The 21,553-nt window shown below is 32.4% G+C and overlaps 2 protein-coding genes across 2 annotated transcripts in view; one reads left to right on the plus strand and one right to left on the minus strand.

The window, feature by feature from the left end:
• The window catches only part of Cngl (Cyclic nucleotide-gated ion channel-like), a 72,129-nt gene that overhangs the window by 46,348 nt on the left and 4,228 nt on the right, over positions 1–21,553 (minus strand). The window lies entirely within an intron of this gene.
• Positions 18,089–19,731, plus strand: LOC142229015 (pH-sensitive chloride channel 2-like). Its single transcript, XM_075299547.1, has one exon. The coding sequence runs from the start codon at positions 18,176–18,178 to the stop codon at positions 19,697–19,699; it is 1,524 nt and encodes a 507-aa protein (XP_075155662.1). The 5' UTR covers positions 18,089–18,175; the 3' UTR covers positions 19,700–19,731.

Raw genomic sequence — 21,553 nt, forward strand, 5'->3', positions numbered from 1 at the left:
AGATAACAGAGGCCTTAAAGATATCAAAGGAACGTGTTGGTCATATCATTCATCAATATTTGGATATGCGGAAGCTCTGTGCAAATTGGGTGCCGCGCGAGCTCACATTTGACCAAAAACAACAACGTGTCGATGATTCTGAGCGGTGTTTGCAGCTGTTAACTCGTAATACACCCGAGTTTTTCCGTCGATATGTGACAATGGATGAAACATGGCACCATCACTACACTCCTGAGTCCAATCGACAGTCGACTGAGTGGACAGCGACCGGTGAACCGTCTCCGAAGCGTGGAAAGACTCAAAAGTCCGCTGGCAAAGTAATGACCTCTGTTTTTATATATAACATAATTTTTTTTTATAAAGGGTGATACGGTCAAAATTTGATCAAGGGAAAACGCGTGTAAATCAGTGAAATCGTTTATTTAAAAAATCAAATTAAATTTCTTTTTCAAGTTCAATTAGTATAAAATTCAGGAAAAATATTCAGTTAGGCTTTCGCTTTTCCAAATCCGAATTGCCGGGACTAACGCTTGACACCTGCCATCAAATTTTGTACAGCCACCTTGTCCACCTTCTTCGCCGCAGAAAGCCAGTTTGCCTTGAACTGCTGCTCGTCCTTAGCAGTTTTTTTGGTCTTCTTTAGGTTCCGCTTGACAATAGCCCAGTATTTCTCAATTGGGCGGAGCTCTGGCGTGTTGGGAGGGTTCTTGTCCTTGGGAACCACCTGCACGTTGTTGGCAGCGTACCATTCCATGGCCTTTTTACCGTAATGGCAAGATGCCAAATCCGGCCAAAACAGTACGGAACAACCGTGTTTCTTCAGGAAAGACAGCAGACGTTTATTCAAACACTCTTTCACGTAAATTTCTTGGTTGACAGTCCCGGAAGCTATGAAAATGCTGCTTTTCAAACCACAGGTACAGATGGCTTGCCAAACCAGATATTTCTTTGCAAACTTTGACAGTTTTATGTGCTTGAAAATATCTGCTACCTTCCCCTTCATTTTGCGGTATAAAACTGCTGTCCCGGAAGCTGCTTGTAGTCGGCTTTGACGTAGGTTTCGTCGTCCATTACCACGCAGTCAAACTTCGTCAGCATCGTCGTGTTCAGCCTCCGGGATCGCGCTTTGGCCGTCGTATTTTGTTTATCATCGCTATTTTGAGTCACTACCTTCTTTTAAGTCGATAGTCCGGCTCGTTTTTTGGCTGGATGCACGGTTGTAGACGATACACCCAGCTTATTTGCGGCATCTCGGAGAGAGAGGTTAGGGTTTCGCTTGAAACTACCGGCAACTCTCTTTGTCGTCTCAGCGGCTTCCGGTTTTCGATTTCCCCCCGAACCAGACTTCCTGGCTGTCGACAAACGTTCCTCAAACTCTTTAATTACGGTTGATTTGGCAAATTTTAGCGATTTTGCCAGATTTGCGTGCGAGTAGCTCGGATTTTCGCGATGCGCGAGCAAAATTTTGATACGCTGCTCATCTTGCTTGGACGGCATTTTCACAACTGAAGAGTGAATTCCAAAATCAAAATAAAGGGTGATTCTTTTGAGGTTAGGATTTTCATGCATTAGTATTTGACAGATCACGTGGGATTTCAGACATGGTGTCAAAGAGAAAGATGCTCAGTATGCTTTGACATTTCATCATGAATAGACTTACTAACGAGCAACGCTTGCAAATCATTGAATTTTATTACCAAAATCAGTGTTCGGTTCGAAATGTGTTTCGCGCTTTACGTCCGATTTATGGTCTACATAATCGACCAAGTGAGCAATACGTAAATAAGCAAAATTGCCGCATTTGGAGTGAAGAGCAACCAGAAGCCGTTCAAGAACTGCCCATGCATCCCGAAAAATGCACTGTTTGGTGTGGTTTGTACGCTGGTGGAATCATTGGACCGTATTTTTTCAAAGATGCTGTTGGACGCAACGTTACGGTGAATGGCGATCGCTATCGTTCGATGCTAACAAACTTTTTGTTGCCAAAAATGGAAGAACTGAACTTGGTTGACATGTGGTTTCAACAAGATGGCGCTACATGCCACACAGCTCGCGATTCTATGGCCATTTTGAGGGAAAACTTCGGAGAACAATTCATCTCAAGAAATGGACCGGTAAGTTGGCCACCAAGATCATGCGATTTGACGCCTTTAGACTATTTTTTGTGGGGCTACGTCAAGTCTAAAGTCTACAGAAATAAGCCAGCAACTATTCCAGCTTTGGAAGACAACATTTCCGAAGAAATTCGGGCTATTCCGGCCGAAATGCTCGAAAAAGTTGCCCAAAATTGGACTTTCCGAATGGACCACCTAAGACGCAGCCGCGGTCAACATTTAAATGAAATTATCTTCAAAAAGTAAATGTCATGGACCAATCTAACGTTTCAAATAAAGAACCGATGAGATTTTGCAAATTTTATGCGTTTTTTTTTAAAAAAAAGTTATCAAGCTCTTAACAAATCACCCTTTAGGAGCAACATTCTACACACACACATTCAAAATGAGGGGTGATCAGGTTTTTTAAATGCAAAATTGAAAGAAATACGTCAGGTTTATATTGACCAAATTTTGACCATATCACCCTTTATATAATATATAATATAATTTTTATAAAGGGTGATTTGTTAAGAGCTTGATAACTTTTTTAAAAAAAAAAACGCATAAAATTTGCAAAATCTCATCGGTTCTTTATTTGAAACGTTAGATTGGTCCATGACATTTACTTTTTGAAGATAATTTCATTTAAATGTTGACCGCGGCTGCGTCTTAGGTGGTCCATTCGGAAAGTCCAATTTTGCGCAACTTTTTCGAGCATTTCGGCCGGAATAGCCCGAATTTCTTCGGAAATGTTGTCTTCCAAAGCTGGAATAGTTGCTGGCTTATTTCTGTAGACTTTAGACTTGACGTAGCCCCACAAAAAATAGTCTAAAGGCGTCAAATCGCATGATCTTGGTGGCCAACTTACCGGTCCATTTCTTGAGATGAATTGTTCTCCGAAGTTTTCCCTCAAAATGGCCATAGAATCGCGAGCTGTGTGGCATGTAGCGCCATCTTGTTGAAACCACATGTCAACCAAGTTCAGTTCTTCCATTTTTGGCAACAAAAAGTTTGTTAGCATCGAACGATAGCGATCGCCATTCACCGTAACGTTGCGTCCAACAGCATCTTTGAAAAAATACGGTCCAATGATTCCACCAGCGTACAAACCACACCAAACAGTGCATTTTTCGGGATGCATGGGCAGTTCTTGAACGGCTTCTGGTTGCTCTTCACTCCAAATGCGGCAATTTTGCTTATTTACGTAGCCATTCAACCAGAAATGAGCCTCATCGCTGAACAAAATTTGTCGATAAAAAAGCACGAAACACATTTCGTTCGGTTCGAATTTGGTAATAAAATTCAATGATTTGCAAGCGTTGCTCGTTAGTAAGTCTATTCATGATGAAATGTCAAAGCATACTGAGCATCTTTCTCTTTGACACCATGTCTGAAATCCCACGTGATCTGTCAAATACTAATGCATGAAAATCCTAACCTCAAAAGAATCACCCTTTATACATATAATATAATTTTTATTGATTATCTTGAGAAGGGAAAAACCCTCAACAGTGACTATTATATGGCGTTATTGGAGCGTTTGAAGGTCGAAATCGCGGCAAAATTTGGAAGGTCATTATAACATAATCGTTGTATCGCTCTTGAAGGGAACTATGTTGAATAATAAAAACGAATTTTGGTAAAAAAATGTGTTTATCTTTGTTAGACCGGGGATTTATCAGCCAACCTGTTAAAACATTAAAAAAATATATGTTTTTTTTTTAAGAGTGGCTGTATCTTAAAAATTAAACTAAGGTTTTATTTACAAATAAACAATTTGATTTAAGTAGAGAATAGATATATTTTTACACTACACAGTTTTTTACCAACATTACTGGTAAATATTATTTAACTTCAAATTTGTAGTTTTTTGAATTTTTAGTCAAAATTTTCGATTTTCAATTTTGACTGCAGATTACTCAGAAATACTACAAATTTCCCGGAAAAACATATTTTTAAAAATAGCATTATGATGTTTTAAATGCAATAAACTTGATTTCGTAGAATTCAATCAAAATTTTAAGAATTTTTTCTGGTTGTACCTTAAAATATACAGTGCGCATTTAGGGGTTTAACGTACATCGCTACACCCATTGAAGGCTATTTCGTACTAAATAATTTTCCTGCCATGGTTTGCTCATCGTAGTAGATACAGTGAATTCTTTTTAATCCATATGATTATTTTTCCTAGATTACCAATTGTGTATTCCAATTTATTTCGTAAAAAGTATTGTTATAGATATGTTTCAAGAGTTTAATGTTAGTTTTGGATAGGGGACATACAATACTTTAAAAATATTGAAACTAATTAATCGTTCAATGAATCAATCAATTCAATCAATATGTGTCAAATTAGACAATATCGTATTATCATATCATAAATCATCAATCAATTTTAATTTATTAAATAATTAAAATTGATTTAGATATTATTTTTAATATTTTTTCATAAAATTGATCTTTTATTAAAACACCAAAAAAATCATATTATTATATCATATAATTTGTAAATTTAATTTAAACACAAGCCTTCGTTCAAACTAATTGGTTCATTATAATAAGTGAAGATATTTAATAAAAATCAATGCCGTGCACTATACCTGCTCTACATTTTTTGATATCGTGAAAGGTATTCACAAGTTCGAAAGCTAACTATTTTAATTTTTGTTTTAATTCAGTTGGCACAAATACGGCCACTGTGCCTGGTCTACATTTTTTGTTCTACATCAAAGAAAGATCTTGACGAGTTGTTTTCATTCTCGGAAGCATGCAAATATTAGCGAGAATAGCAAGATTTATTTATTCGATCTCAACCAAATATCAGTATGAAAGATCATTGTTGTTCTAATAAAACTTCTTAGCATATCATCTTAGGAAAACAATTCCCAAACGAATTAGTTTTTTACTTTATTTGTGATTTGTGTAGTAAATTAAATTAAATTATGCGACTAACACTACAAGTATTTATGCAATTCATTGTTATGAAAATTAAATATTATAAAAAATATTATAAAAATTTTAATAAAAAAAATTAAAATTTTATAAAAAGTTTTAAATATAAGAAACTTCATTTGAAATATACCTCTAAAAACCTCCAACTTTGAAACATTATCCCTAGTTCTCTTTTCGCTATTCTTAAATCATTACTAAGAGACTTTATTAACTTTATAAAAAAACTTAAATTCAACCAATTAATGTTATTTCAGTTTTAATGGAAACTACTAAAATTTCAGTCATTGTTTTAAGGCCGGTATGCACCTCTAGCGAAATTTTCGGTAGCAAAAATTTATTTAAGTCTACAACAAAAAAAAACAGGGCTGTGTACACAAATTTTAAACCAGCTAATCGCTTTTAAAAATTGTTAATATATGTTCCAAATATTCCTCAAATAAATTGTTTATTATTTACAGACCTTTTAAAACTTTTACGCACACAATGATTGTAATAAATTAAATGTTTGCTGCCAAAATATGCTTTTGACAACCCTGTTATTTTCATTAGAGGTGCGTACCAGCTTACGAAATTGAACGCTACCGAAAATTTCGTTAGCATAAATAGCAATGCATTTCTTATGGGAATGAAATTTTTCGCTAGAGGTGCATACCGGCCTTTAATTGGAAAATTTTTACAAAAAGTTGAATTGAATCATATAATTTATTGAATCAATAGTCTAAATGATCAATCACTTGTCTAATTGAAAACATTTTCCAGATATACAAGGTGGCAAAAATATATTGCAACCAACTTCGCGTTGCTATCATTTCTAAACCGCTCGTATAACAACTGGCAGATTTATTCCAGTGACAGTTATTGTTTACAATTCGTAATGGAATTCCAGTATGATAGTGTGAACGTGTTTTTATATTTGGCCGTGTTTGAATTTGCATTAATGTAAGCAAACATGTTGTTAGTCTGAAGAAATAATATTTAAACTAATTGAAATATTGAATCTTCCGATTAAAGATAAAAAACTTCAATATATCCTTCATTTAAAGGGGGGCTTTAAATAAAATTAAATAAGATATAGCAACATATAACAAGAAAACAATTCTTACGTCTTAAAATTTTGACCGAATTCTATGAAATTAAGTTTGTTGTGTTTAATACATCATAACGCTATTTATAAAAATATGCTTTTTGGAAAAAAATGATGTACTTCTGAGTAATCTGCAATTAAAATTAAAAATCAAACTTTGACCAAAAATCCAAAAATCTACAAATTGGAAGTTAAATTACCAGAGATTAAAGTAATTTGGTAAAAAAAACTACACCCTCAAAAAAATCGCTTCTGTAACCTATACCCCAATCATATACTCTAAACCAAATATTGTATGTATTGTTCAAACATGTTTCACCATAGGCATACACTGGTAGACAAAAATTTTAATGAAATTTTCTTTCTATATATATTTTTAAGGCGCCAATTGGTTAATTCCATAATTTTACTTGCAGCATACTCTCTTGGTCTCTGTTTCTAAAGACATTTATATTTTTATAGGTTATTTCTAAATTAATATATTGTTACGTTTTTATATTGTAGCGTGTTTAATAACTCGACAATTAAAACACTGTTCTTTTCAAATAACGACAATCTACAATTTATTCGCTTAACTGATAGGTTCCACTAATTTGCTCTTTAATGTGTTATTTATATAGCCAAGACATAACGATTTGGAATATTCTGGCAAGATGGTTACAACCATCTTGTATTTCTTGTCTAGTCTTGTGTACAACCATCTAGAATAAATAAACGGTTTTCATCAATTTCGATCATAGCTAAATTTTAAATTCGTCTGGGCCATATTTACTTATTTTTAATTTACAATTCTTGTATTTAAATAGTACAATATATTATATATTGATATTATATATCATGCTGGTTGTTTTATGGATGACTTGAAAATTTGTTTGGTGTATTTTAAATTAAAAGAAAAAAAATACTTAACATTATTTACGATCGTATGCTATTCACAATGTTCCTTCAATCCATACTGATTACAAATCAATACTTCAATTAAGCGATTTTAACATTTCTCTAGAGGTTCTTAATGCAAACAACATTTATTTTTCTATCAATATTGCGTATTATTCCATTATCCACATAAATGTGTTTCCAAGACCTTCAACGTTGAACGATCCAATGAATGGCCACTTATAAGAATTGAGTTACTCAAGTGAGCGAGCCTCCATAAGCATATTAAATACCTTTTACTTAAGTGTTATTAAAATGTGGGAAAGTGTTTATCATATGGAAGATATGGTACTCAGGTTTTGTACTGAATTTAATGTTGTGAGTAACAATAAAAATGTGTGCATGAGAAAGAGTTTTTGAAAAATTGCGCTCGTTTTATATGAGCGAAATTCAACCAAGGAAATTTTTGTAAGGATTTGTTGTTGTACTATGTTCATTCTTGCGAAAAAAATTATAGAAACCATTATTTCGCAACTAGAAAGCGGTGTTTATTTAGGTAACAGGGAGCGATATTGAATTAAGTTGGTGGTTACTGCTTTCTATTACAAAATTAACATTTTATTTTTTCTTGGGCAATAATCCTTTGTATATGATCCGTACCTGCGTTATAAACCCACACAAATAGTTTTAATAAATAAATTATTTCTTAATTCACATTGCAAATGGCGCCATGCTATAAATGTCAGTTTTTCAACTCGAAAAAAAAACAAAGTACCACAAATGGAAAAAATTTCGCTAGTTTTTCGCATTTTTTGGTTTTGTATGGAGTTTCAACGTGAAAACCGAACAGATTACTGGCCTTAAGATCAAGATTAATCTTTAATAATAACAATAAGAAGGGTTGTTTAAAACTCTTCCAAGGCTACCGCTTATTTGGTGTTATGGGAAATTGAACAAAAATTCGAAAATAATCAAAAACAAACTAAAGCAACTAGAAATTTTTATTTTCAAATTATGGAGAGTGTTGCCAACTATTGAGAAGCGAACATAAATAGATCAAAAAATATTTATAGCAAGTTTTGTAAAAGCTACAATCAAAAGAATGTTTACTTGTATCCAAAGATTTTGACTTCAATTAAGAATTTTGGTTCCGAGCCAGAGATTCCGTTTCTCTAAAGTAAAGACTAATCAAAGACGAACATAGGTTAGGTTAGGTGGCAGCTCACTTAGACTATTCAGTCCTATGTGATACCACAGTGGTGAACTTTTCTATCTTATCACTTAGTGCTGCCCGATTCCATGTTGAGCTTAATTACAAGGGACCTCCTTTTTATAGCCGAGTCCGAACGACGTTCCACATTCCAGTGAAACCACTTAGTGAAGCTTTGAAACACTCAGAAATGTCACCATCATTACTGAGGTGGGACGACCTTGTGTATGCAAGGCGGGTATACCACAGTGGTTCGAACATGGTGGAAACCTACGCACAACTGAGGAACAAACATGCAGATGGAAACAACATTTTGAATCGATTAGCAACGACATCGGAGTTTACGAAGACAACAGGTATAGCGAACACAACGAATCAGAAGACATAAACGTGGACAGGGCAGACATTAATAAAATAGACAACGCAATCCTCAATAAAAACCAACAAGTCTCAAGGAGAAGACGGCATTCCACCTGAACTCCTACAAGCAAACCCTCCGGTATCAGCGGAAATACTATCCCCACATATACAAAAAGCATGGATGATAGAACAACAGACAGAAGCGTGGACAAGAGGAACAATATTAAAACTACCAAAGAAATACGATCTGACGGCCTGCAATAATTGGAGAGGCATCACCCTGATGAACACGATTTACGAAATACTAGCGAAAATTCTGAATAACAGAATGCAAGGTATAGAACAAGCGTTAAGCGAAGAGCAGGCAGGTTTCAGACCGCACAGAAGTTGTTTAGATCAAACAAACACACTCCGCATAGTTATAGAACAATGTATTGAATGGCGCACACCGTTGTATATGATATTCATAGATTTTAAAAAATCGATTAATTCAATAAAAAGAAGATCAATATAGGAAGCTTTGAGACGCAAAGAGGTCCCGACGAAAATAATACATATCATCAAAGTTATGTACACAAACTTCACCCTACAAGCACGTCACAATGATAGAATCAGTGACCCATTTTACACAAATGCCGGAGTTAAACAAGGCTACCCACTTTCGCCACTTCTGTTTGCAGTAGTCCTAGATGACATCATACTAAAGTTGTCTCAACGGAAAAGGGGGATAGTATGGAACATGCACAGGCATCTTGAATACCTAGCCTACGCAGACGACATCTGCCCGGTTCCAAAGATTTTGCCCTTACTTTAAAGATTTTAGTATTGATTCCGAGCCAAAGAAGCGTAGAATTGAAGTAAGGATACTTTTAAGGCAGAATTGTCCTTTAAATTTAAGTTTTGCGTACTTGATTCTAGGTAGCAAATTTTTTCTTCGTATGCAATTAAATTCAGACTCGACTTTAAGTAGAAATTATGCAATGTTTCAAGTAAAATTGTCTTTAAAACAAAGTGTTGAAAAACATCTCCTATTTTTAAATCCTTTTTGGTTTTGTTGTCAAGATGCAAAAAGACAGAAATTTTAAGGACAAATTCAATAATTTTAAAGAATTCTTCAAAATTATTAAAAACAAGTTGACCTTAGTCAAACAAAATTGTCTTTCATTTTAAAATACCCATTTTTAGTTGTATCGCTTAATTATAACGAGAAAGCGACTTTATAGAAAAGTTTATCGTCTTTTGGGCAAGAAAAAAACTTTATATCAGAGAAATGCGTCTTCTATACTAAGCAAAAAAACGCATTCGTATTTTAAGGACATTAAATCTTTGGCTTCACGACAATATTTTTTTTCAGTGTACTATCCCATAAACATTCTGACATGCAAAATAAGCTAAACAACCTCGTCGCCATGTCGAAACAAGTAGGCTCGGAACTTTCCCAATGCGCATAAACCAGCTATGTATGTTATAGCAACTTCACCATCACACTGAAAAAAAGCATGTCCGGTTCCAAAGATTTTGTCTTTACTTTAACAATTTTGGTATTAATTCCGAGCCAAAGAAGCAGAGAATGCAAGTAAGGACATTTTAAAGACGTAATTCACTTTTAAATTTGAGTTTTGCGTACTTGCTTCTAGGAAGAAAATTTTAATTTTTCGTTTTTTTCAGCTTTTTTTCTTCATATGCTAGCAAAGACCTTTAAAAACGAGTTAACGACAACTTTATTTTCCAAATTCAGACTCGACTTCCAGTAGAAATTATGCTATGTTTCAAGTAAAAAACGTCTTTAAAATAAAGTGTTGAAAACCATGTCCTATTTTTGAACGATTTTTTGCTTTGTAGCCAAGATGCAAAAAGACAACAAATTTAAAGACAATTTCATTAATTTTAAAGAATTTTTCTGAATTATTAAAGTCAAGTTGACCTTATCCCAAAAATTTTTTCTTTCATGTTATGATACCCATTTTCAAGTCAAAACACTTAATTATAAGGGCAATACAACTTTGTTGAAGAGTTTATCGACTTTTGGACAAGGAAAAAATCTTTATATTAGAGAAATGCGTCTTCTATACTAAGCAAAATTTGCATTCGTATTTTAAGGACGTGAAATCTTTGACCTCACGACAATATTTTTTTCAGTGCACCAACCAGCCCATTTCCTTTGTTAACAACTTTTGCTATTTGGGTAGTACGACGTGGACAACCGGCTGAAAATCCACGATCCGTCCGACCTACATCAATAATAACTATATGTGTGAAGTCTCAAAAAGATATCTTTTTTTCGTTGGGAAGTAAACGTGATTTCAACAGACGGATAAATGATAAACACAAAAAGTTTATAAATATAAAAAAAAAAAAAAATAGCAGAATTGAAATCAAAAATGCTTGATGAAAATTTACGCTTGTGTACTTTTTGAGTAAAGCAAGTGCCGCAATAACGCCGCGACAGTTTATTTCTTACAATAAATACGGAAAATTTTCACAAATCGTTTTGCAAATTTTATATGCGAAAGCCTGAAGCTGAATCTAGTTGACAGCCTATGCAGAGAATACACAATGATTATGATCCTACATGTAGCTATATTTTATGTCATCAATGATTTTATTAGAACTAGAAAATTCATAAGTCGAACTATTCCAAATTTAGTTTATTTTATTGTTCTATGAACCCCGTGAAACATTGTGCTCCATAAACTTGTTTGAGGTGCACATTTTCTTTCTTTGGGTGTAGAAAATGAAGCAGTTGTCTAAGATTTGATTTGATGTATGGTAATATTAATGACCTATGTCACAGATAAGGAATAATTGATACAATTTCCATGGATTGACAGACTAGACTGACTATACTGAACTGAAGTGCTTTTTAATGAATATATTTGTACATTTTAATTTAATCTATTATGCAAAAAATATTTTTTTATAAATACATGCTTAAGTGTAGTGTAGACTACATATACATGGCTAGATAGGGACGTAAATATACATTTTTGTAAGAGTTCGAGTGCAGGAATTTATTTAAAGAAATTTCCTAGTCGTGGGTGCTCTATCAAAATTTAGACATAAGCAAATATTGATATTCTAGGCGAAAGACAAAAGAGTTTTGATAAGAATTTAAAAAAATCGTCATTTGCTGCCACTCTTACGTACGCGTAACCCACTCGACACTACAATTAGCCACTCATATCTTCAATTGTTCTACGGCAGGGAAATGTTTGTGAGGGGCTGGAAGGGGTATATACGTCTCTACTATGCCCTATTGTGATATATCATGAAGATAAGAAAAAGAAATGAATTTATATTAAATTAAATTATATTAAACACTACAAGTAATGAAAATAATAAATAAAAGCCCAAATCAAAGCAGAGAAGCACTCACACATTACTCATACGCACGGTGGGCTAGTACTATTTCAAAACATAAAAATCATTTCAGATGTTATAACCCGTATAAAAAATATTTTAATATTTTTTGGCAATGAGAAATACGAATTTTCTGATGAAACAGTTTCTACTTTTTTACTGTACACACAAAGCCATTTAAAGAAAACAAACGTCATTACACTCAAAAAAAAAGTGAACTCACTATTTCACTAAAGCCAATTTAACTATATTTTAGTTCATGAAATTATTATATTTGGAGAAAGTTTCATTTACTCTAATAATTTTTTGCGTACGTTAGTTAAATGAACTAAAAGACGTGAAAAAATTATACACAAATGAAGTAAAAAGTTTTACTAAATTCGTACTTATCACAAAATAGTTCATTATTTCTTTAAATTTGTAAATTTTACTACTACAGCGTCCATCATGAACTTCGTATGTCACTAAAGACATTCTTGCAATTTTGAACTCCAATTTTTTCCTACAAACTACAAAATTTTCTTTAAAAAGTGAAAAAAATTATTTATGTCTAATAAATTTTCTTGAATTTGTCGAAAAATATTTACTTATTTTTGTGATATCGGCGTGATGCCAGCGCTTGTAATACTGTTTAGTTAAAAATTTCTAAAACTATTCAAAATTTTCTAAAATTAATCAAAAGTTTTCTTCCTGTTGGGTTCACTGTTTTTTCAGTGTAGATACAAACATCTGATGTAATTTTACATATGTTCCAAGCTTTTTCCTACACCCTCAAAAAAATCGCTTCTTTAACATATGTTCCAAACATATTTTGCAGGAAGCACATATATTATTGCATACTGCCGAAACATTAATATGTTTGTTTTATGTGAACATATTATATGTTTGGAAGCATTTTGAGCCAAAAATATTATATGCTTGGAAGAATTTTTCCCAAACACGATTGTGCTCATTCCCTAACATACTCGTAATTTTCACTTCCACGAAATTTTTTAGTTATTGGCACCTTTTTCTGTAATACAAATAATGTTGAAGAAATTATTCACTTTTATAAATTTTTTAAATTTTACCTTTCGCCTGCACGGAGAATCGAACCGAGGACCATACAGTTTGTAAGCCAACACACTATCCACTGGGCTACGTAGCTGTTATAGTCACCAGTAGATAATTATCGTTTTAAGTTACATTTATATAGCATAGTTTGCAGCGCCCACGAGCCCATGCAAACATAACATTATTTAACAGAAACATACATTTGTTTGCCACGTGGAGCAGTGGTTAGCATGTCTGCCTTGCATGCAAAGGGTCGTGGGTTCAATCCCTGCTCCGACCGAACATTTTTTTTTGTTTTTTTTTTGTAATTTACACATTTATATTTATACTATATTATTTTTTTTAAATGAAACATCGAAATGTGCGTTATTAAAGATTTATAGTCAGTAACAGTGCTTGATATAAACGAAATTGAATGATTTTTGGATAAAATATTATTTTTTATTGCAAAAATAACAATCTTGTAATAAAAAACTGTTTTTGTACAAAACTTTAAAATTTGGAAGGAATTCAAAAACTAACAAAAGAAGAACGTGGAGTCGAGTATAAACATACATACATAATTTTATAATATAAACATAAATTTATTTAGGAGTGAACAGTTTTTTACTAGCATTTAACACCATCGCTCTAAAATTCCTTTTATTTTTCTTTAATAATTCATTTTAAAGAAAATAAACTTTTTAAATTGTTTTAGCTGTAAAAGTCGAACTTAATGCCCGCTTTTATATTTGATGGTGTCCGTCAACTCCTCGTGGACTACTTTTTAATAAAGAGAAACTAAACTTTGTTTTTTTACATTTTACTGTGTAATTTTTCACTATTTCCTCCTTATTTCATTTTACCGTCCCAACTCTAAAAAGAGTATAGTGCCCTTTCGTTATTTTTATGAAGACCCCTGATTTCTTTTAACGAACCAAGAAAAAAATAATGCCAAAATAATAAACAAAACACATGTCCACACATACATAAAATGCTGCTCTCAAGGCGAAAACATAAGCTGTTTGTTTTTCAAATGTCTATTCTCTTGGTTCAGAATGTATATTCTCTTTATTCAAATTAAATAATATTTAGACTTAAACATATCAAATTTTTGGCCTTATCATAAAACAGTTTTCCGAAACAACATACAAGCGGTTTCACAGAAATTGTTCTCTTTTGACTCTTTTGCTGTGTTATATTGATATCTTTCGTCAACTCTCCCGGTTTCCGTCTCTATTTCTCTCTATACTCTCTCTGTCGCTTTGAATAAAATATCACAACATATGTATGTTTAGTTGAAATTTGTAAATTTATATATGTTTGTATTCACAAATATGATTTTTATGAAACATTCATGCCCCAAACATAATATATTCTAACATATTAACATAGATGTCCCAAACATTTAGTGTTAGTTTAGGAAAATTACATGTTCGCACTTAAATATATTGTGGTTTAAAATCGTGACCGAAACACATTTTGTTTATATCGGAACATATGAAAAACATATTTTTCTAACAGTGTACACTTTCGAAAAGGTAAATTGAGGAAATTGTAATCGCGCTCATTTGCCAATGCTGCTTCAAGTGCTGACCACGAGTCACATGAAAATGTGATAAACTTTTAAGGTTTTTACAGGATCGAAAAACATTTTTTTTTTAATTTTCAGTCTAATTGCAGTTCTGTCAAGACCACATGATTTTATTTAGCTGTTACCACTTTCTATTCTGTAATGATAATAATATGGAAGTAAATATAGGGTTTAATAAATTTGATTCATATTTTACCGAACAGAGAAACAGACAATCCTATCTACCAAAATTTGAAGAAAATTTTACCACAAATCTACCAAATTTAAAAAAAAAAGTTGAAGTTTTTGTTCAATTTTTTTGTGGTTAGATAAAAAAAATGTTTTACGGATGAATCCCTCATATCCGCGACAATTTTTTGGGTGTATAAGTATCCCTTAAATTATAAATGAGCCGCATTTTAAGTACTTTAAGGATTTAGTTAGGACTACCAAATACGAGATCTTAGTCAGAATTGATCGAAATAACACGTAAATTATTTTTTTTAAAGAAATTTCATTTTGTCAAAATTTTATTTCTATAGAAAATTTTGTCAAAATTTTATTACTATAGGAAATGTTGCCAAAATTTTATTTCTATAGAAAATTTTGTCAAAATTTTATTTCTATAGTCAAATTTGTCAAAATTTTATTTCTATAGAAAATTTTGTCAAAATTTTATTTCTATAGAAAATTTTGTCAAAATTTTATTTCTATAGAAAATTTTGTCAAAATTTTATTTCTATAGAAAATTTTGTCAAAATTTTATTTCTATAGAAAATTTTGTCAAAATTTTATTTCTATAGTCAAATTTGTCAAAATTTTATTTCTATAGAAAATTTTGTCAAAATTTTATTTCTATAGAAAATTTTGTCAAAATTTTTTTTCTATAGAAAATTTTGTCAAAATTTTACTTCTATAGAAAATTTTGTCAAAATGTTATTTCTATAGAAAATTTTGTCAAAATTTTATTTCTATAGAAAATTTTGTCAAAATTTTATTTCTATAGAAAATTTTGTCAAAATTTTATTTCTATAGAAAATTTTGTCAAAATTTTATTTCTATAGAAAATTTTGTCAAAATTTTATTTCTAAAGAAAATTTTGTCAAAATTTTATTTCTATAGAAAATTTTGTCAAAATTTTATTTCTAAAGAAAATTTTGTCAAAATTTTATTTCTATAGAAAATTTTGTCAAAATTTTATTTCTATCGAAAATTGAGATACCTTTTAGTTGGGGAGTAATATCAAAATTCTACCAAAATATCAAGAATTCTACCAATCTACCAAAATTTTCCATTTTTGGTAGAATTCTACCAACTGTGACAACCAACTCTGTGCCAACGCACAGATCTATGTACACTGAAAAAAAAGCATGCGCGGTTCCAAAGATTTTGTCTTTACTTTAACAATTTTGGTATTGATTCTGAGCCAAAGAAGCGGAGAATACAAGTAAGGATACACAATTTTCTTTCAAATTTGGGTTTTATGTACTTGCTTCTAGGAAACAAATTTTAATTTTTAGTTTTTTTCAGATTTTTTCTTCATATGCTATCAAAGTCCTTTAAAAACGAGTTAACGACAACTTTATTTTCAAAATTCTGGCTCGACTTCCAGTAGAAATTATGCTATGTTTCAAGTAAAAAACACCTTTAAAATAAAGTGTTGAAAAACATGTTCTATTTTTGAACGAATTTTTGCTTTTTAGTCAAGTTGCAAAAAGACAACAAATTTAAAGACAATTTCATTAATTTTAACGATTTTTTTCTGAATTATTAAAGTCAAGTTGACCTTACCCCAAAAAAATGTTCTTTCACGTTATGATACCCATTTTTAAGTAAAATCACTTAATTATAGGACAATACGACTTCATTGAAAAGTTTACCGACTTTTGGACAAGGAAAAAAAACTTTATATTAGAGAAATGCGTCTTCTATGCTAATCAAAATTTGCATTCGTATTTTAAGGACATGAAATCTTTGGCCTCGCGACAATATTTTTTTCAGTGTACCCTTTACACTCATCAACATACAATTATCGCGTTAGCCCTCAGCACAAATGAATGCATACAGACAAATATATCTATGATTAGAGCAGAAAGTAATGCGCACACGAACCCATTTAAAGGAACTTCATATAACTTACAACTTTTGGGTAGAACAAAAACGAATATAATGTAATTTTACATATATTCCAAACTTTTTCTTACACTTTCAATTTTTCATCCGTTTATATATCTTAAAAATGTACGCAGAAATTCTAACTACTGAATTAATCCACAAAGAAGATACTGTTTACTTCAATATAACGATTTTAACCTTCTCTAAAGGATTTTGTATTGGTTCCGGGCCAAAGTTGAAGCTCCTTTACAATAAAGATATTTATAGGGAGCTATCTAGCTTCAAGCCTAGGCTCTATAAAAATAAAATTTAGATACAAATCTCATTTACAAATAAATTTCAGTTTAAAAATTCAAATTATAACAGATTTTACAAGGTAAAAAATAATTTCTTAATTTCAAAACATTTAAACCAGAGATGCAAAACCCTCACAATATGTCTTAGCATATATATGTGAAGAGCTTTTATCTTAAATCGTAACATTCTTTATATCAGTCAATTTAAAGACAATTTCTTTAAATAAAAAATGTTTTTCTTTAAGGAAAATTTTACTTAGATTATAGACATCCGATATTAACGTTAATTTAATGAGAAAATTGTTTTGAAACTTTATTAAAATTTAAATAAAATAAAATTAAAATTTAATTTAAAGAAATTTGTTCTTAATATTGTGTAAATAAAGATGCTAAATACTCAACATAAGTCTTAGCCTATATTTGAACCGTTTTCATCTTAAATTTAAAGATTCAATATTTCAGTCAATTTAAGGACAATTTCTTTCAATCAAAAATGTGTTTCGTTACTTTAAGGAACATTTTCCTTAGTTCAAAGACATACGACTTAAACGGAGAGACGCAAATTTCTAAAATGTGGTAAAATTTAATAAAAAACATTTTTTGAAACAAAGATTATAAACTTTATTTTAATTTAAATTTCATTATTTTAAAGAAATTTGTACTCAATATTTTGTAAACTGCGCATCTAAAATTAAGGTTGCTTGATCTTTAACATTACGTAAATATTTTTTTTCAAAGTACAATACGGCTGGATGCTCCCAAGCCGTTGGTCCAGGATGAAATCATGAACTTCCAAGGCACAACTTCTAAAGCAATGACGAGCCCATGTAAAATTCATTGGAGATGATCCAAGTTTAAACTACTTCCGGATCACAAAATACTTTTTTGGAAGCTGTGTTTTTTAATGGAATATATAGCGCTCCTTACTTTAAAATTTCAGCTACTAGACACTAATTTTTGTATATTTTTGATAGGAGTGTTGAAGACCCACTGTCTTTATATTAAATATAAAAAAATATTAACACAAGTGTATGGCAATCAGGTGTTGGTATATTCAGTGGGAATTTTCTTTTTTAAGAGCATTGCCTTTCAGAGTTCTGGGAAAGTTTAGATACGAGACATTCTAAATTTCGCAAATCGTTTGTCCAGTATGAAAAATCTTGTCCTACAACGCGGAGGCAATTTTGAAGCACCCGGTAAAGTCATTGTTCGGAGTAGGTTATGAATTTAAAATTCATCGCGATCAATGTGTGGCTATACGCCGTCGGTATAGCTGTTCCAACCAAGGCTAATGTTGTGAATGAAACGGTGTGGGTGGCAAGTGCATCCCCAATATTGATTGACTCGAATGTGACAGATGTAACTTGTCCCTCACTGGACGATGCTTCCCAGTTAACGCAAACACAATTGATAAATCGTCTAACAGCTGCTTGCCGATATGATCGTTTGGAACGACCATATGTTGTGGAAAATGGTAGTGTGGTAGACACTCCATTAGATGTATATGCCCGAGTCTATATCTATGTCTTACAGAACTTGGATTCCAGCGATCTCCAATTCAAGATGCATGGTTTAATGCAGTTACGCTATAAGGATCCACGTTTGGCCTTTGAGAAATATGCTTCGGATAGGTCACAGTCGATATTGGGAGAATCCTCGCTAAGAAGTGTCATCTGGGTACCGCACATATTTCTGGCCAATGAACATGATTCCAGTGTGCTTGGAACAAGCGAAAAAGATGTACTCACATCCATTAGTCCCGACGGTACTGTCATTATTTCATCACGCATACAGGCCACACTCTACTGTTGGATGAAATTACAAAAGTTCCCATTCGATGAACAATACTGTCCCACAATTCTCGAAAGCTGGATGTATAATGCTTCGGAATTACGTTTGAATTGGGAGGATAATGCTCCTGTTACCTTCGACCCTAAAATGCATTTAACCGAATATGCTCTTCAGAATGCCTGGACAAATGAGACCATTATCAATGCCGATTTAGATGATTTGCGACATGGTGCATTTGCGGGAAATTATAGTTCGTTAAGTTTTACCGTTCATTTGGTGCGAGAGGTCGGATACTATGTGATGGACTATTTCTTGCCATCGATTATGATAGTTGCTATATCCTGGGTATCCTTTTGGCTACAAGCAGATCAGACTCCTGCCCGAACTACCTTGGGATGCACTACTATGTTATCCTTTATAACATTGGCATCTTCTCAAGAAAATAACCTGCCCAAGGTTAGCTACATTAAAGTGTCTGAGGTGTGGTTTTTGGGATGTACCGTCTTCATATTTGGCAGTTTAGTGGAGTTTGCCTTTGTCAACACGATATGGAGACGCAGTCACAGTGTAGAAGTGAAGAAAATGAAAGGCAAATACATATTGAAGTCGACCCTAACACCTCGCATGAAACGGCATAAAATGATCGACAATGTTAATCAGCCAGCTCGTCCCAATTGCGACCGTTTCCTATCGGTGGATACTCCTCCAGTCATAATCACCGTGGGTGACGATCCCTTAAATAAATTCACATCTTCCGAGTCCATTACTACCATGACTTCCAGCATAGGCGACAATGAAATCGATAGTGAGAAAAAACAAAACGAACGCAATTCATGGTCTACAATGACACCACATGAAGTATCCCTTTGGATCGATCGGAAGGCACGCTTCCTGTTCCCTATAGCGTTTATAATTTTCAATGCCTTCTTTTGGACATTTGTCTACTGTTTGTGATAATTGATATTGAAATAAATAATTCTAGCGAATTTTACAATCTTTCATTGAAACAAAAAACACTACAGGCGCAACAGCTAGTGACTAAAAAGTAGATCGCTAAAAAAAAATATGTATTTTTAATTTAAATAGATTTTTACTATAATTTTTTACAAACGTTTGAATTTATTTGATCTCTTTGGATCAATGGGAAACCTCGCTTTCTGTACCCTATAGCATTTATATTTATCAATACCTTCTTTTGGACGTTTGTCTACATTCAAAAAACAGTTAACTTGAATTCAAAGAATTTTACCTCCCTTAAGGATTTTGGTATTGATTTCGAGCCAAAAAATTCCGATCTTTTAAATAAAGACAGTTTTAGGGATTTATCTAGCTTAAAATTTGGATACAACTCTCATTTAAAAATGTTTCGTTCTCTGTTTACGATGTATCGAGAAAAAAGGTATTAATGTGCAACTAAATGTCAGTTTAAAAACATACACTTCAAAGCAAAAAGGTTCTATTAATTTGAAACAAACTTTAAACCAAAGATTCAAAATCCTCGAAATAAGTGTTTGCCTATTTTTGAAGCTTCTTTATATTTAACTCAAAGATTCAATATCTTAGTTAAATTACCGATTATTTCTTTAAATCAAACATGTTTTTCTTATTTTAAGAGACATTTGTCTTACTTCGACGGCATACTACTTTAACGTAGGGACGCAAAGTTCAAAGATTCGTGTCATACATTTAAAGAAAACAATTCTTAAAGCAAATATTATAAACTTTCTATTACTTTATTCTTTATTTTAAAGAAAGTTCAAACATTTATAACACAAAAAAAACAATTCTGTTACAAAATTTATATTTTTGCAATAAAAAATAATTTTTATTCCAAAACTACGATATATTTATATCAAGCTCTGTTGTTTTGATGTTTTAATTGATATAGTTCCCAAACACCATAAAAAAAAAACTAGTAATGATAGGCAAATAAATAAGTCATGATATCATACGGTATGTGTACTTCGTACAAACAAACTGTCTCGACTATGCTACTATTTATTTTTATACCCTGCGCCACACTGTGGAACAGGGTATTATAAGTTAGTGCATATGTTTGTAACACCCAGAAGGAGACGAGATAGACACATGGTGTCTTTGGCAATAATGCTCAGGGTGGGTCCCTGAGTCGATATAACCATATCCGTCTGTCCGTCCATCCGTCTGTCTGTGAACACATTTTTGTGATCAAAGTCTAGGTCGCAATTTAAGTCCAATCGCCTTCAAATTTGGCACATGTTCCCAATTTGGATCAGAATAGAACCCTATTGATTTTGGAAGAAATCGGTTCAGATTTAGATATAGCTCCCATATATATCTTTCGCCCGATATGGACTAATATGGTCCTAAAAGCCAGAGTTTTGGCCCAATTTGGTTGAAATTTTGCGCAGGGAGTAGATTTAGCATTGTAGCTATGCATGCCAAATTTGCCAAATATGCACTTATATGCACCCAGAAGCCAGAGTTTTATCCCGATTAGCTTGAAATTTTGCACAAGGAGTACAATTGGTAGTATAGTCATGTGTGGCAAATTTGATTGAAATCGGTTCAGATTTAGATATAGCTTCCATATATATTTTTCGCCCGATATGGACTTATATGGCCCAGAAGCCAGAGTTTTGGCCCAATTTGATTGAAATTTTGCACTAGGAGTACTATTAGTAATATAGTCATGTGTGCCAAATTTGATTGAAATCGGTTCAGATTTAGATATAGCTCCCATATATATGTTTTTCTGATTTCGACAAAAGTGGCCAAAATACCAACATTTTCCTTGTTAAATCGCCACTGCTTAGTCGAAAAGTTGTA

This window comes from Haematobia irritans, chromosome 3 (assembly GCF_050003625.1).
Source record: "Haematobia irritans isolate KBUSLIRL chromosome 3, ASM5000362v1, whole genome shotgun sequence".
NCBI lineage: Eukaryota > Metazoa > Arthropoda > Insecta > Diptera > Muscidae > Haematobia > Haematobia irritans.